General features: G+C 42.7%; 1 protein-coding gene across 5 annotated transcripts; it reads right to left on the bottom strand.

The window, feature by feature from the left end:
• Positions 1-429: 429 nt before the first annotated feature.
• LOC139536098 (low-density lipoprotein receptor class A domain-containing protein 2-like) lies at positions 430-18,068 on the bottom strand. Of its 5 annotated transcripts, XM_071336254.1 has the most exons (7): positions 17,684-18,068; positions 17,457-17,569; positions 7,070-7,212; positions 6,456-6,786; positions 6,126-6,284; positions 5,592-5,732; positions 430-3,677 (listed from the first exon to the last, which is right to left on the bottom strand). In XM_071336254.1, exons 2-7 carry the CDS (start codon positions 17,473-17,475, stop codon positions 3,376-3,378), a joined length of 1,095 nt encoding a protein of 364 aa, XP_071192355.1. In that variant the 5' UTR covers positions 17,476-17,569; positions 17,684-18,068; the 3' UTR covers positions 430-3,375. The 5 variants fall into 5 exon arrangements, with proteins under 5 accessions (XP_071192355.1, XP_071192357.1, XP_071192356.1 ...); XM_071336256.1 differs by lacking the exon at positions 17,457-17,569 and having other exon boundaries at positions 5,592-5,729; XM_071336255.1 differs by lacking the exon at positions 17,457-17,569 and having other exon boundaries at positions 17,684-18,067.
• Between the last annotated feature and the right edge of the window lie 2 nt (positions 18,069-18,070).

Raw genomic sequence — 18,070 nt, forward strand, 5'->3', positions numbered from 1 at the left:
GAACAATAAACCCAGAATCAAAGTCAGGCTGTAGAGTATAGAGAGGTAGGGATTAAACACCATTCAAACAGAGGATTCTCTTTGTAGAAGGGGAGGGATTTGCTCTGAAAGGTTGCCAGTAGTAACAGAGGCAACAGACACAGTTTGACGCTTGTGAGACCTTGCCAAGCTCTTCCCATTGTCAACAAGGCTCTCAGAGGATGAACAACCAACCAGGCAGCAATTATATTCTGCTCCAGATGAATACCCTACCTATACTCGTTTTATAACAGAAACAGAGAGGGAGAAAGGAGGAAAGATAAAGTGACCAGTCAAAGTTAATGCATTGTCTTATTGTGTCATATTCTGCCAAATATCAAAGTATTTGTACATTTTATTAAAAAAATTATATTTGTCTACAGTATATAATGTGACAATGTCGAATCCATCTTCATTGTTCTATGTTTAATATTGTCAAACATATATTTACATACACTAAGTGTACAAAACATTAAGAACACCTTCCTAATATTGAGTTGCACCACCGCCCTCCTCCTTTGCCTTCAGAACAGCCTCAATTCTTTGGGGCTGGACTCTACAAGGTGTTGAAAGCGTTCCACAGGGATGCTGGCCCATGTTGACTCCAATGCTTCCCACAGTTGTGTCAAGTTAGCTGGATGTCCTTTGGTGGTGGATCATTCTTGATACACAAGTGAAACTGTTGAGCATGAAAAACCCAGCAGCGTTGCAGTTCTTGACACAAACCGGTGCACCTGGCACCTATTACCATACCCTGTTCAAAGGCACTTAAATCTTTTGTCTTGCCCATTCACCTGCTGAATGGCACACACCCAATCCATGTCTCAATTGTTTCAAGGCTTAAACATCCTTCTTTAAACTGTCTCCTTCCCTTCATCTACACTGATGGAAGTGGATTTAACAAGTAACTGTCACACCTTGATCTGTGTCACCTGTCCTCGTTATTGTCTCCACCCCTCCAGGTGTCGCTTATTTTCCCCAGTGTATTTATCCCTGTGTTTCCTGTCTCTCTGTGCTAGTTCGTCTTGTATGTTTTGAAGTCAACCAGCAGTTTTCCCGTTCTCCTGCTTTTTGCATTCTCATTTTTCTAGTCCTCCCGGTTTTGACCCTTACCTGTTTCTGGACTTTGTACCCGCCTGCCTGACCATTCTGCCTGCCTTGACCACGAGCCTGTCTGCCACTCTGTACCTTCTGGACTCTGATCTGGTTTTGATCTTTTTGCCTGTCCACGACCATTCTCTTGCCTACCCCATTGGATTAATAAATATTGTAAGACTCCAACCATCTGCCTCCTGTGTCTGCATTTGGGTCTCGCCTTGTGCCTTGATAAGTGACATCAATAAGGGAGCATAGGATTCACCTGGTCAATCTGTGACATGGAAAAAGCAATTGTTCCTAATGTTTTATACACTCAGTGTATATCAGGCAGTGGTGATTACATGAACAATTTCTTAGTTGTCTGTGGAAATATCATGAGAAATAAAGTATAAACTTAAACAAAAGTGTGAAAAATAGATAATGATGACATTTCAGACAAACATACGACTGACTATAAGCAAACACACTTTGCTTTTGAATATGGAGGTTGTCAATAATACAAAGGTAGTGGTAGAAATCACTTTAGCATTCTGAATACATAGAAACATTTGAAACATCTATGGGAAAGAATGTATTTACAAAGTAGTTCTAGGGACACAAATCATTTTGGCTGTGTGACACAATCAAACGCCTATGTCCTCTTGTTTGTGGTGTTGAGAACACGTCTTTTATGGTAACATATCTGAAAGTTAGGGAGACGCCCTAGTGTATAAAATTATACTAATGCACCTGTTGTTCATTGTCATCTCTTCCAGCTTAGTTCATGACCTCGTGAATAAAGTGTCAGGCATATCCGTGTATCTTAAGTCTCTAAGAAAGAGAGGGAGAGCGAGAGAGAGTTTGAGAGGTTGACGGGACCATAGCTTCAATTGTCACTTGGCAACTCAGAAGAGAAAAACTCAGCATTTAGTCAAGCATGTGTCATCCTTAAGAAGCCTCGAGAGCACCTCTCCAAATCACTCAAAAGGTGGGGGCACTGTGTAATCTAGTTACACAACAAGCAAAGCGGGAAACCCAAGAAAGGTTATGTGTCTACTCAATCTAGGCAGGATGAGTTTACATGGCAGACATGAGTGTGACATACAGTATGTATGGTTGCCCGCAGCAAAACAATGTATTTTTCAGCAGATGGAGTGAGTCCCTGCTGAGTAACGGGCTTACACGTGTGGGAAGATAACATTTCAGTGGGAGCAGGTTGAGGGGAGTGGAATTTCTCATGCTTTTGTAACTAGGAGTCTTATGCCAAACTTGATAGAATTGAATAGGTGAACCTGGGTTACGCTACATTCAGAAAATAACCTCCTACGTTGGTCGACTAGCACATTTAAATACAAAATAGTCCGAAGAAGAAACCTGGACTCTGTAAAACCTGTAAATTAAAATCCAGGACACTCAATTTAGTATGATATGTTCCGTTTGGTATTCATTTGTGGTTGTCCATCATCCATTTCATGTGATATTTTACAAATTACAACTTGTATGATATGTTACGAATTGCAATTCATACAATATGTTACAAATTTTAAATACGTATGATATGTTAAGAATTACAAGTTGTTTTGGCTAACGTTAGCTAGGTGGCTAACGTTAGCTAGGCTAGGGATTAGGGTTAGGGGTTATGGTTAAGGTTAGGAGTTAGTTTAAAGGGTTAAGGTTAGGGGACGGGTTAGCTAACATACTAAGTAGTTGCAATGTAACTACAAAGTAGACAGAAGTTGAAAAGTGGCTAATTAGCTTAAATGTTAAAGTTGTCCATGATGAGATTCAAACACGTAATCTTTGGGTTGCTGACGTTTACGTTATACGCTTACCCATCCACCCGACAAACCATCGTCCTTATGTTACGTTTGGTATGGTTACTCAAGACAGAAGATTACTTAAGGCAAAAACAAATCATACTAATTTGAGTGTAGCGGATTTAGCGCCAGTCATTTATTTTTTAAAGCAACAACAAAAAAGGATCATACAGTGAGTGAAACATTCAAAAGTGAAGCCTCTCCCCATTTTAAGAACTGTCCAAATGTGGGGAGAAGATAATGACACTGTCTCATTTCCACTGAAAATGCAAACGTACACCCTGCAGTACCCCTTCTTCCATGACATTCTTGTAAACTAGCAAAAAGATGAGTCTCATCTCAGTCCATCAGTCTAGAACATGAAATCTGGGTCATCATGTCCATGAGTCCATCTGTCTCACTGTTAGCCATCATGGTGGTTACCCTACATAGCGATAACAGTCCTACGCTATATAGCGACCCCCTACACAGCGACAGTAGTGGCGCTAGCCGTGGCTGTGGTGAGGGTGGCCATGGCGGCATTGTTGGTTGTGACCTGTCCTTGTGGTGAAACTTTAGCCAGTCGGTGCTCCTTGTTCTGGGAACAGCTTCGGGCACAGAGCTTGCAGAAGGCACAGGCTGAGTTACAGCAGGGTAGGAAGTGGCAGACAATGATCCTCCAGAGGAACCAGCCTGGAGACCAGCAGCACCAACACAGCAGGACCAAACCAGCTATCACACCCAGGGTGATGAAGAGCGCCAGCAGGGACAGGTAGGGTGGAGAGTCTGGGGGAGTGTGGAGGGGTGAGAGTAGAGTACAGTTAGCAATGGGGTCTGCGTGCAATTTTTGGCCAATCTCCAACCTTCCATTCTTAAGCAAAATTCTGGAGAAATGTGTTTTCAAACAGCAAAATTATTTTTTAAGTGCCAACTGTATTTGAGAAAAAATCTAATCTGGTTTTCAGGCCCACTACAGTACAGAGACAGCCTTAGTTAAAGTGGTAAATTATCTAAGAGCCAACACAGATGCCAAACAGCTCTCTGTACTCTTAGATTTAAGTGCAGCATTCAACACTGTTGACCATGATGTCCTTCTCGACAGATTGGAGAGGTGGGTTGGCCTCTCTGGTCCAGTTCTAAATTGGTTTAGGACCTATTTATCCGGTCAAGAGTTTTTTTTGTCACCCTTGGTGAACATACTGTAACTCAGAGAAAGGGGGGTGGGGTGCAGCGATCTAAGGCACTGCATTGCAGCCTTGGGTTCGATCCCAGGCTGTGTCACAGCCAGCCGTGACCGGGAGCCCCATGGGGCGGCGCACAATGGGCTCAGCGTTGTCCGGGTTAGGGGAGGATTTGGCCGGGGGGATTTCTTTGGCTCATGCTCTAGCGACTCCTTGTGGCGGGCCGGACGCCTGTAAGCTGACATTGATCGTCAGTTGGACGGAAGACACATGACTCTCAACCGTTGCCTCTCCCGAGTCCGTTGGGGAAATGCAGCAATGAGACAAGATCGTAACTACCAATTGGATATCATGAAAAAAGGGGGTAAAAAACAACAACATAGCATTGATTTTCACTGCCACGCAATTCATTTCAAGATTCTTCTATTGGTTTTTAAATCAATCCACAATTGTGCACCCCAATACACATCAAACATGCTTTTAAGTTATGTACCCAGTAGGTCCCTCAGGTTCCCTGGCACTGGCCTTTTAACTATCCTAAAGCCTAGGACCAAGAGGCATGGAGAGGCAGCCTTTAGTTATTATACCTGCAGCCTTTGGAAAAGAGAACCTGAGGGGGGGCTGAATCTGTGGACATATTTAAAAGAGATCTTGAAACACATCTTTTGCTTTTCTTCAGGGTGCTTTTTAGTTGTTCAGTTTGTGTCATTCTTTTGATTTGTATCTTTGTATAGTAAATATTTTAGCTTTAATTTTCATTGTTTTTATTCGTTGCTTCCTGTAAAGCACATTGCGTTGCATTCCATGCCTGAAATGTGCTGTATAAATAAAGCTTGATTTTTATTTGAATAGTAAAAACATCAGAATGCTTTGTTGCCAAATCACAGAAAATACTTTTACTTGTATTCAATGATGATTCAATCATCCCTTAATTTAGGCAGAAAAAATACCATTCACACACATGTCCTGTTAACACGACTGGCAAATTCCACAGACATTTTTCTCCCCTTAGACAGTTGAATTGGATATCTGGTGGTTTGCCACTGAGAAGCCATCACACTTTATTGGTTTACAACCGTTAAAGTTTAAATAAATACCTATTGGCAGCCCAATTAGTTTTATAGATATGCTTTGCATTTGAATTAGGTTCCCAAATAGAGTTTACAGACACATACTGTACAATACCCCTACACTGATTTATGCTCCCAAAGCCACTGTGAAATATACTACATGTAAAACACTGAGTTTTGGTTGAGATTGTTATTCTATTAACCTTTACTTAACCGGTTAAATCTTTGGGAACTAACCTAATGTAGCAGGCAAAGAAAGACACCTGAACAGAGTCCCCACTTCCGTTTTTCAGGGTAAACGGAAGTTAGGTTGAAAACCAGAACCAGAACCATCCGCTTTCTTCCAATGCCGCTAAGGGTGTTGGGAACGGATCCTTTTATAAAAACAACCTCCTAGATGGTCAAGAGGAAAACAATAACCTGCATCACCTGTAACAGTTGTCACTCACCTGTCACTGAGTCGTGATTGGGTACGCCGTCTGGAGTGCCACAGTTCCTATAGGTGGACATGGGAAAAGTTGGCGGATTTAAGACAGGAGGGGTTGGGGTCACTGCTGGGGGAGTGGCTTGGGCTGGAGCCAGCTGACCTGCTGAGGGGAGGACACAGGTGTTATTTACCTTCCCTTTAGTAAGTAAGGTGACTGAGAACACATTCCAATTTACAGTAACAATATGGAAAAGAGTTGTATAGGATATAAGAGCAGTAGAATAATACAATTGGGTGGCCTAGGGTGGTCTAGCAATCTAAGCCGCTGCCTCTGGTGCACATATACCGCTGCAGCATGGGTTTGAACCCGGTTACTGCTATTTCAGCACACTCCTCTATCTTTCCTCTCTACTGCTGCCCTAACCAATAAACCAAAATATAGTGTATAAACTGTGGAATAGTGTAACATTAGTGAGACTGAGTCTGAAAAGTGTTTGGGGGCCACATAGAACACCTTTAAAGGCTTGTTGAACAGGTAGCTGCACAGGTGTCTTACCTAAGTGACCTTTGCACCCTGAGGGCAGGTTATCCTCTAGGTCACTCCCGTCCCCACAGTTATCAATGCCCTTGTCGTCACACACCAGACTCATGGGGATACACTTCCCATTGCGACACGGGAAATAAGGTTCGCCGCTGCACGCGGATTGGTTAAAACCTGAAAACGGATAGAGCAAGGTGGTACATTTGATTGGTTACAAACTGCACAAACTACAGCTTATGAGTTGGCTAGGATTGTAATGATGAGTTAGACTTCAACACCGACGTCAGACGACTATAAAACTACAACTAATGAATATGTGGCAAACATCCACGTGTCATGTCTCACCCAGTCTGAAGGAGGTAAAGTCCCCCACAAAGTCCACTCTTGGCTGGGTACCGCGGGTTACCAGACGCAGGGTCAAGTGATTCCCTGTGGACAGCACCGGACGGGGTGGGCTCTTCCCACACAGCGGTGGCCCAATTGGAGGCGAGTTCTTGTCCCGCCCATCATAGAACTGAATGTATGACCCCGCATGACACGGGTCCCTTGGCTCCACCACTGGATTCGAAGGCTCTAATCGGAGGTCCCGGGGGGACTCAGGGAACAAGGAGGTGGGACTTTGGGGTGCTAAACGAAGCAGGCTGTAGACCAGGAAGAAGCGGAAGTGGAACTGTACCTTCACGGGAAGAGAAGGAAGGGGGGCATGTTTAGGTGACGGACATTGCAAGGAAGATAATGTGTAAAATATTGGGATTATCACTCAATGACCCCTTGCCCCTAACCCTTGGATCTGAAAGGACTTGATAGGTGTGGGAAGTCAAGGTTGAAATATTATCTTATTGCATATACTTATCCAATCCTCTAAGATCTAGGGCTAGGAGTCGATTTGGGATATTGGGCATACATGTGTAGGGAGCACAAAAAGGGAGGTGGGGGCTGGTGCGGTTAGGGGTGGGCACCTTGTCCTTGGGGGAGGCAGCCTGCATAGTGAAGTGGCAGTCTGTTCCCATGGTGACAAAGTAGTACTTCTTGGACTCCTGGTGTGAGTTGACAATCATCCCGTTGCCCCGGATGTTCTGGCCACAGAAGTCCACCACGTTGACTGGAGGACAACAAACAGATGTAGAAGTACCATGAAGGAACAAACTACTTGTTTGTGAGGATGTGATGTTTAAATAATTTACTTTCTCTGTTTCTCCAAAGTGCCATTGAGTCACTGACCTTTATCAAATTATGAGATTAATAATAAAAACTAAGATAAAATAAAACACAACTGAGTAGGCTACAGCTGATCGTTGCAGGTGATTAGGTGGAACAAATAGCCAGAACCGGACCTGAACTGCTGCTTCAGATACCCACTCTGGGCAGTGAGCCATATAATGGGAAGATTTACAACCCCTTCCTGGTTTTATTAGCTCTGTTTCCCCAGGCAACCCCTGGATCCTTCTGCGCTGACCTCCTGGAATGTTCCAAGGGCGGGAAACAATCCGTCCCACAATACCTCCCAGGTAAACACGATGCCCGCAAGAGAAGCACTGTCCAAAACATGGACAACAGCAGAACAGTGAGTCCCCAATAAAAGATTTTACAGTTGAAAAATAAACAGCTCTGGTACTACTGTAGTCCAGTAGGGAAAAGACAAGTAAGAAGGCATGGGGCAACTCCTGATGACACACTCCCATGCACGCCCACACACCAACACAGTCTCACATTCAATTCGCGCATATATGTACAAAATGTATTTCAGCAGATTTCGTGCGTTTTTGTGCATTTTTTGGGTGTTTTGGGGTGGTTCAATTCGTTTGAAAATACACGAATTTCTGTGCTACTTAATTCGTGCGAAAAGACACAAATTTAACCAGTAGGTGACACACAAGCCGTTGCAACAACCATGTAGACGCGATAATTTGTATTTCATTTTTGTTCTTCTTAATGGCTAATTCAACGTCATGAATATACAGAAATGTTGTCTTTGTTTAACCATGTTTTAAAATGTGTCGTTGTATGCCTATATGTACTGTTTTAGACTTGCTGAACAGAATTTTTGAGAAAAGACGCACATTTACCTGCGACTTAATTCGTGGGAAATATTGTTTTATTAATGCCAATGCTGTTTTCTGTGCTTGATTTCGCTTAATACTTTGGATACTGGTGCACTTGTAATCAGAACGCCTTTTTGTCATGTAGGCAACCATACACGATTTTCTTCATAACCCATTTCATATTTCGTGGAGCCTAAATTACACAATTTTCTTCATAATGCATGTATTACATGTTAATGTAAAATAATGAATTATGTTGGCTTACACTTATGGCCTTTCCAAGGCCTTTCCATACCTTAAGGGAACATTTTAGCACTCGCCATATGGTTAGTGAGAAACGCCACATTGCAAATGTAAGGTCCCTTACTAGACGTTCGCGGACGGCGTCGGGCCGTGCGCGGGGGAGAGATCTTTCAGGAAGTCATCAAACTAAATCTCTCGGACGTTCGGTTTCCGTTTTATAAAAATAACACATTTTGGTCATTTTTCCGCAGTCTAGGAAATTCCCACCAGAGGGAAAATAAATAATATTGCAAATGCACAAGCACATTCCAAATGCATGTGGCCTTTTCTCCTAAACGGAAAATATTTCGAAGACGTAATGGACAGTTGGCCCCGAACAAGATGGCGTCGAGGCCTCAACGCTTTTTGAGTTATGGCCATTTTTCTGGGATTAAAGGTCAAAAACGTAAAGTAGGGTGCTAATTTGACCGCTTCACGTCAAAGTACATAAGCATACGGTGTCAGGAAAAAAAGAACCAGCCATTTATCTATCGTAATTTAAGAGAAATCGTACATTGACAAATTGGTCATGTTCACAAAAAGGAGTTTAAAAAAAAAAGTTACAGATCCAGTTGCAGTGTGTTCAGACAAACATTTTTTAAGTGGGTCTCGAAGCTCTGCCACTGCATCGCAGTGCTAGCTGCGCCACCAGAGTCTCTGGGTTCGCGCCCAGGCTCTGCCGCAGCCGGCCGCGACCGGGAGGTCCGTTGGCCTAGCGTCGTCCGGGTTAAGGAGGGTTTGGCCGGTAGGGATATCCTTGTCTCATCGCGCTCCAGCGACTCCTGTGGCGGGCCGGGGGCAGTGCGCGCTAGCCAAGGGGGCCATGTGCACGGTGTTTCCTCCGACACATTGGTGCAGCTGGCTTCCGGGTTGGAGGCGCGCTGTGTTAAGAAGCAGTGCGGCTTGGTTGGGTTGTGCTTCGGAGGACGCGTGGCTTTCGACCTTCGTCTCTCCTGAGCCCATACGGGAGTTGTAGCGATGAGACAAGATAGTAATTACTAGCGATTGGATACCACGAAGAAAAGGGGATAAAAGGATGGAGTGAAAAAGTACGGTGCTTAAAGACACACAAAGCCTGCAATGGCATTGCCATTATCTCCAGGCCGGGCCGAGTTCAACGAGATGCCCCGCTTGACCGTAGCTAGCTCGGTCTGAGTGCAGCGACAGGGACAAGAAGAAGGACCCAAATGACCCTTTGACCTCAATTTCATATTTTTTTGCTTTCGGGAGACAGAGAGAGAACCGTTAAGGTTAGAAGCACAATTTGACCTCAGGAACGTTCCTAAGGTCCTCCCGATCTGTGCAAGCCTAACATTGACCGTGTGGCATTAACCCTTAATAGTTAAAAGAAGGTGTTTACATCAAACAGTTTACAATGACATGTCTCCCCATAGGAATACATTGCCTGCTCCCCTAAATTCAACCTGAAGCCTATGTGGGTTAATAATGCCTTATGAACCTGTCTTCGATGACAATCCATCAGGCCACTATGAGGTCTACCTGTGTCGATTCTAAGCTTCCTGGAGCAACCGGAAGTGGTTAAATCACCCTAAAAGTGTTTGCCATACCCAACCTGCAGTTTGAGAGAAATAGTGCATTCAACCCTATGTAAATCAGTGAGTTCTTAACGTATAGACTTAAAACTCAGGATTCTGTAAAAGCCCACTCCAATGAGGATATGTGTTTACTTTCAGCTTCCTGTGCCAACCGGAAGTGCCATAATTGGGGTCAAAAGGGCTGTTTCGAAGGGTTAAAAAAGTCAAATCTTTCCAAAACTTAATATATGTGAATAGGCAACCCTCATGAACTGTAAATCAGTCATTCATCCCATAAGATTTCAAGGAAAAATTTACACACCCACACAGAAAGGATGGAGTGACACACTGAGGGGCTTAGAGGCAGACAGTGCCTGCAATAGTTACTTTTGTTTGAACTTTTAAAGAACCATCAGACCTAGAGTTCTGAAACTTTACAAACCTGTTCTAGAGCTCAGGTCGATTAAGCACGGTGAGTTATGTGGCTCTAGAAGGTTCTCGGACCGATAAAAAGCCTCAGTGCATTTGCATTGACTTCAATTCATTTTGAGCATTACAAAATGGTGACATTTAGAAAAGTCCCAGAGTTGCAAGACTAGGTGCATTGAAACCGGCTCGGCCCATAGAGACGGACCCCGACATTTCTGTCCGATAGCTCATTCAAGGACCCCGTAGCAAGGCATGGAAAAAAGTGGAATTTCAGCACCAATTAAGGTTTTGCTCGGGCACCGAATGACCTATCGAGCCGAAACTTGGGATTCGAGGTTGCCTCACATAGGGCTAAACATAATGTGAAAACTGGACCCGCAGCTAGAACATAACTACGTATTATTTGTTTTATTATGGTTTAAATGGAAGGCGCTGTGAATTTTGGGCCTGCTCTGAAATATGTGATAGTTGGCTTCTAAACGAGTTGGAAAAAGTGAGTTTGGAGTCAGATGGTATCAGTTTGGTGTCTGAAAATATCTAATTGGCTGATGGACACTGACTTGCTAGTTGACTTTTGTGCATTTGCAATATGTTTCAACAGTGAAAAAACACCAAAATAGCATTCTGAAATCACCACTAAAAATGACATCACCATAGCCGTGCCGAGTTCAACGAGATGCCCCGCTTGACCGTAGCTTGCTCGGTCTGAGCGCAGCGACAGTGACAAGAAGATGACCCTTGACCTACATTTCAAGTCTTTTGCTTTTGGGAGACAGAGAGAGAACTGTTAAGGTTTAGAAGCACAATTTGACCTCAGGAACGTTCCTAAGGTCTCTGTGCAAGCCTAACATTGACCGTGTGGCATTAACCCTTAACAGTTAAAAGAAGGTGTTTACATCAAACAGTTTACAATGACATCTCACCCCATAGGAACACATTGCCTGCACCCCTAAATTCAACCTGAAGCCTATGTGGGTTATGAATGTCTTATGAACCTGTCTTCAATGACAATCCATCAAGCCACTATGAGGTCTACCTGTGTTGATTCTAAGCTTCCTGGAGCAACCGGAAGTGATAAAATCACCCTAAAAGTGTTTTGCCATACCCAACCAGCAGTTTGTGATATATAGTGCATTCAACCCTGTGTAAATCAGTCAGTTCTTAACGTATAGACTTAAAACTCAGGATTCTGTAAAAGCATACCCCGATCAGGATATGTATTTACTTATAGCTCCCTGTGCCAACCGGAAGTGCCTTAAAATGGGGTCATAGGTGCTGTTTCGAAGGTTTAAAAAAGTCAGATCTTTCCAAAACTTTAAATGTGTGAATCGGTCAACCCTCATGAACTGTAAATCAGTAATTTCGCTAAACAGATGTCAAAGAAAAGCTCTCTCACACACACACACACACACACACACACACACACACACACACACACACACACACACACACACACACACACACACACACACACACACACACACACACACACACACACAGCAAGGATGGAGTGAAAAAGTATGGTGCTTAAAGACACACAGAGCCTTAAATGCTTTTAGGGGGGATCCAGACTTCCATACCCGCTCTGGGAGCGCTATACTACCGCCCCAAATCAATGGGTGCTGGCCTGAGTGATTTATGGAGGTTTTCAAAAAATATTCTGTTTTTTCTTCAGGAAAATATTTTATGTTTTTTCTTCTCGAGTCAATGGCCTGAGTGATTTATGGAGGTTTTCAAAAAATATTCTAAGTCCAAACTTTTCATGCACCTGGTATTTTTTGGGGTTACCAGGCGTCATTTTTCAAAACGGTTGAAATTGCTTTTAGGGGGCATCCAGAGTGTCACATGACCGGATGAGGTAACTATTCTTGTTCTTCTTGTAACTTTCCGTTAGGCTAGAAGCTTTCCGGTGTTTTGCTGCTCGACACAGGTCGACGCAGGTATTGCACTTGATTTATCGTTATCGTAACCGTAGGTGCAGCCAAGTGGAAATACGAAAGCTTTCTAGCTATTTCGCACTGACGGTAATTTGAACACAAGAACGTTTCTAGTGAAAAGGTGCTTACACTCAGAGCCATGTATTTACACTCAGCCACCCTAGCCTTATTACGGGTTAACGTTTTGGTAATTTTGGTTGGCCAACAAAATGTAAGACTACAATGACTGCATACGTTTCCCCAAATGTTATACGAAAAAAAAACGTTTTGTTATTGATGGACAATGGCAAGGCTGCCATTGTATTTTCAGTTACATTCTGTTCAATAAAAATGGTTTACACGTTTATTTTTTAAGAAATACATGGAACTACAACCGAATAAAACACCATTAACCATCATGCATTGCTTACATTCATTCTATCCTGAAAAGTCTGTTCAGAAAAATCGAAAACAGTACATATAGGCATAAAACCACAATGTTTTAATAGGGATTAAATAAAGACAATATATATATATAACCTCTTATGGTTAAATGGTTAAAAAAAGACAAAATATCTATATATTCATAACGTAAAATAAATAAATACAGGCGATCGCGTCTATGGTTGTTGCAACGGCTTGTGTGTCGCCTACTGGTTAAATTCGTGTCTTTTCGCACGAATTAAGTAGCACAGAAATTCGTGTATTTTCGCACGAATTAAGTAGCACAGAAATTCGTGTATTTTCAAACGAATTGAACCACCCCAAAAATGCACAAAAACGCACGAAATCTGCTGAAATACATTTTGTACATATATGCGCGAATTGAATGTGAGGCTGGGCTGCACACACAGTAGTGAGCAATACCTCTGAAAACGGCAGCTGCCCCAACGTTACATCCATGTGTTATCCTAATGTCAATGACTGAAAGCTAACATGTATTTATTTGAGCTTTGAACGAAGCTGGACCTAAAGGATTATATGTAATTTATCTTCAATAATTTGGTGAAGGTTAGGGACAATATTAAAGTAACTGAATCAATTACTGAAATTCAAATTCTGCATTTGTGAAGGTATAACCACGGAATTAAATAGAACTTTACCAGTTATAACGATAGTTCTGTTATTCCCCCCAAAATCAAGTCCATAGAGAATGAGCTGAAATTGCACGTCTTAAGAAAATTATTTTTATAATGATTATTTTCTGTTCACTCAATAAATCAATAATAAAATAATTTTTCTTTCCCAATTATCCGGTTTGATAATGATAAAAGCATAGAAACATATCAAAAGTCTGTAGACTATGTCTGTGGAATACAACATAAGTGAACAAAATATTTTAGGGTGCTTGTCAAAAAAGCCAGAAATATTCCATGAATTAAAGATAATTCAAACCCATGTGTAAACTGTTATTTCACAAATTAAGAATATTCACAAATGACCGTTCAGCTGCGGCCCTAACCCCTGGCGCCATGGGCATCCCCTGTATGCATTATTCTCTTATCCATCGGTATGCGCCTGTTTCAATGGCAATTTATTTTAGAAAGCAGAGTTCAAATCAACAGGTATTTGGTAAAGAATATAATATATATTACAGTGACGCAAAAAAGACACACTCTATTCAGTGACAAAAGCCCAGTGGCGCAATGAGAAAGCCAGGAGGAACAAATAGGCAAAATTATGCGCACCAGGCAGTGCGTCACCGTATTGGAAACAAGTGGTTGAAATGGCGACGGAATACATCTTACAATTGAGCTTCCATCTCCTTACCCGTCTCGATGGCATTGGTCTTGAGTGTCATTATGCTGAGCAGAACAAACCCTTTTGACAGGCTCTGAAGTTTATTCCCCTTGTTGACCATCTTGGTAGCCTACTCCCAAGCGCAAAGGATGGTGTTCCACTCTGATGCGCACTTTCCGTGTCACTCAGGCCTGCATATCTCAAGCTGCAAAACTGTGTTGCATGTGTGTCTGATTCGGTTTAAAATGATGTTCTTCACAGAAAGCAACCATATTGCAAAATGCACTTTGTGGAGATTAGGTTATCGGTGTGCCAAGAGAAGCGCGGTCTTCATTTGAGGGATATACAAGGGACATTCGCTTTTAATGTTTCTGACACCTTTGGAAGTAGTATCATACTGGCTTTTGTTCCTTTGAAGCCCCCTTCTTTGTCAAATCCATCTACACGTCCTTTGATTTCCATGACAACGCCCCCAAAGCGATGTTTCCAAAGGACGAGCGGTGAGGTCTCTGACTTGATGCATCCCAGAGAGGTCTAGTAGCCTATCCTCACTGAACTGTAGCCTCCCATTGGGCAAAAACTGTTTGAATCAACGTTGTTTCCACATCATTTCAATCAAAAAATAAATGTGATGATGTTGAATCAACGTGGAGAACTCATTGGATGTGCAAAATGTAATCAATGGAAAGGAATTTCCTTTTTTTCACCCTACTTTTAACCTAAATCCAATGATATGGTAACATTTTTGGTTGATTTCACACTGAATTCACGTTAGTTGACCAATCAACCAAATGTAAATCAAAAGTAGATGTTGAACTGACATCTGTGCCCAGTGCACTATCACTCCTTTTAGCCTACAACTGCTGCATGCTTTTGCAATTACTGAAACAGTGGAGTCGGGACGGATTAAGAAATCATAGGCCCCGGGGCTTGACTAAATGAGGGATAAATATTATATGTTATGGTGTGCATGTTTCTGGCATGGTTTAGGTCCACTTGTAGAAGCTATGCCAAGGCGCATTGAAGCTGTACTGGCAGCTCGTGGTGGCCCAACACCCTTTTAAGACACTATGTTGGTGTTTCCTTTATTTTGGCAGAAACACTACATGACCAAAAGTATGTGGACAACTGCTCGTCGAAAATCTCATTCCAAAATCATGGGCATTAATATGGATTGGTCCCCCTTTTGCTGCTATAACAGCCTCCTCTCTTCTGAGAAGGCTTTCCACTAGATATTGGAACTTGCTTCCATTAGGTCGGGAACTGATGTTGGGCGATTAGGCCTGGCTCACAGTCACCGTTCCAATACATCCCAAAGGAGTTCGATGGGGTTGAGGTCAGGGCTCTGTGCAGGCCAGTTCTTCCACACCGATCTCAACAAACCATTTCTGTATGGACCTTGCTCTGTGCATGGGGGCATTGTCATGCCGAAACAGGAAAGGGCCTTCCCCAAACTGTTGCCACAAAGTTGGAAGCACAGAATCATCTAGAATGTAATTGTCTGCTGTAGCGTTAATATTTCCCTTCACTGGAACTAAGGGGCCTAGCCCGAACCAAGAAAAACAGCCCTAGACCATTATTCCTCCTCCACCAAACTTTATAGTTGGCAGTATGCATTCGGGCTGGTAGCGTTCTCCTGGCATCTGCCAAAACCAGATTTGTCCGTCGGACTGCCAGATGGTGAAGTGTGACTCATCACTCCAGAGAACTAGTTTCCACTGCTCCAGAGTCCAATAGCGGCGAGCTTTATACCACTCCAGCCGACGCTTGGCATTGTGCATGGTGATCTTAGGCTTGTGTGTGGCTGCTTGGCCATGGAAACCCATTTCATGAAGTTTCCGACAAACAGTTATTGTGCTGATGTTGCTTCCAGAAGCAGTTTGGAACTCAGCAGTGAGTGTTGCAACCGAGGACAGACAATTTTTTATGCGCCACGCGCTTCAGCACTCATCGGTCCAGTTCTGTGAGCTTGTGTAGTCTACCACTTCGTGGCTGAGCCATTGTTGCTCCTAGACGTTTCCACTTCAAAATAACAGCACTTACAGTTGACTGGGGCAGCTCTAGCAGGGCAGAAGTTTTACGAACTGACTTGTTGGAAAGGTGGCATCCTATGACAGTGCCACATTGAAAGTCACTGAGTTCTTCAGTAAGGCCATTCTACTGCCAATGTTTGTTTATTGAGATTGCATGGCTGTGTTCTTGATTTAATACACCACATACAAGTACACTATATATACAAAAGTATGTGCTTGTGATAAAACTTCATCCACAGTTTTTTTTTTATAAACTATTGATCATCTTGGCTAAATGATGCTCTCTTGTGTATTTTGAACATAGAGAACGGGCTCCTGTGGTTGGATTAAAAATATTTAAAAAATAACGTATTTAAAAATGTTGGCCTCTTGGGCCCAGCCCCTGACTCACACAATTGACCATTCACATTTATTTATTTATTATGCAACTAATTTAAAATCATATATTAATCAGTTAACCACATGGGCCCACTACCTCCTCTCCTTCCCCCATCTGATGATTGGCGCATGTACCTCCCGGGTGGCGCAGTGGTCTAGAGCACTGCATCGCAGTGCTAGCTGCGCCACCAGTCTCTGGGTTCACGCCCAGGCTCTGTCGCAGCCGGCCGCACCTGGGAGGTCCGTGGGGCGACGCACAATTGGCATAGCGTCGTCCGGGTTAGGGAGGGTTTGGCCGGTAGGGATATCCTTGTCTCAGTATGTAAAATGTAATAAAATGTATGCACTCTACTGTAAGTCGGTCTGGATAAGAGCGTCTGCTAAATGACTAAAATGTAAAATGTAATGATTAGCAGAGCAGCAGCAGGCTGTCTACACTCATTGAGAGCAGGCTCCTGAGACCTCCTGTGGTTGGCAGTTGTTGTTGTTTTGCTTCCTCTTGGGCCTGGGCACAGGGGCTTCAGCCCCAGTAAACCTATTAAGGATCAAAACCTTTTTTCCCATTTTAGCCTAAAATGACCTACCTAAATCTAACTAGCTCAAGACCTGAAGCAAGGATATGCATATTCTTGATACCATTTGAAAGGAAACACTTTGAAGTTTGTGGAAATGTGAAATTAATGTAGGAGAATATAACACATTAGATCTGGTAAAAGATAATACAAACAAAAAAACATATGTTTTCATTTTTTATCTTTGAAATGCAAGAGAAAGGCCATAATATAATATTGCAGTTTAGGCGTAATTTAGAATCTGGCCACTAGATGGCAGCAGTGTGTGCGCAAAGTTTCAGATAGATCAAGTGAAGCACTGCAATACTGTAATAAGTCTGCCCAAATGTGCCAAATTGGTCAATTGATACATTTTTAAGTACATAACTATAGATTACATACACACATGATATGGTAATACAAAATGTAAGTTTACATACTTCCAGGAATGCCATACATGATGGCTCATTAGCTTATACACTGACTTTCACACATCTAGATGGCTGGGTGTGGAGCCAGAGACAGCAGGGGTTCAAACTGTAGAACCCAGTTCCTACATTTGAATATAAAACATTTTTTATCAAACACAACTATGGTACATTTTATCTCTGGAAACTTCAGGATGACAAATCAGAGCAAGTTTACTGAATGTAAGTACATTATTTACCTTCAGAGGTGAATGTATCAAACCAGTTGCCGTGATAAACCACCAGCTGCCGCCAAAAGACTCGGAACTAGATGGCACACACTCTTTTAACGCCACTTTGATATAAAGTGATTATCTTAGCATGTTAGGAGAGCATTTTCGCTAACCCTAGCCCCAACCATAGGACGTCATGTAAATAAGAATAAGAATTGGTTCTTAACTGACTTGCTTAGTTAAATAAAGGTTACACACAATCATTTTGCTAACCTGCTAGGTTAATTATCCTAACCTGCTGCGTAAGATATCCTAACCCTCTACGAAAATGTCACTTCGATATTGAAGTGGCGTGAAAAGAGTTTCCCATTACTAGATACAGACCGGATGATCACACGATTTGCTCCACCAACC

Source organism: Salvelinus alpinus, chromosome 12 (genome assembly GCF_045679555.1).
Source record: "Salvelinus alpinus chromosome 12, SLU_Salpinus.1, whole genome shotgun sequence".
Taxonomy (NCBI): domain Eukaryota; kingdom Metazoa; phylum Chordata; class Actinopteri; order Salmoniformes; family Salmonidae; genus Salvelinus; species Salvelinus alpinus.

Excerpts from the sequence above, each read along its gene's own strand:
- LOC139536098 (XM_071336252.1), bottom strand. The coding sequence starts at position 14,175 with ATGGTCAACAAGGGGAATAAACTTCAGAGCCTGTCAAAAGGGTTTGTT. Across the intron at positions 6,285-6,455 it reads CTTTACCTCCTTCAGACTGG|GTTTTAACCAATCCGCGTGC; the intron begins GTGAGACATGAC and ends ATCCGTTTTCAG. Across the intron at positions 3,678-5,591 it reads CAATCACGACTCAGTGACAG|ACTCTCCACCCTACCTGTCC; the intron begins GTGAGTGACAAC and ends ACACTCCCCCAG.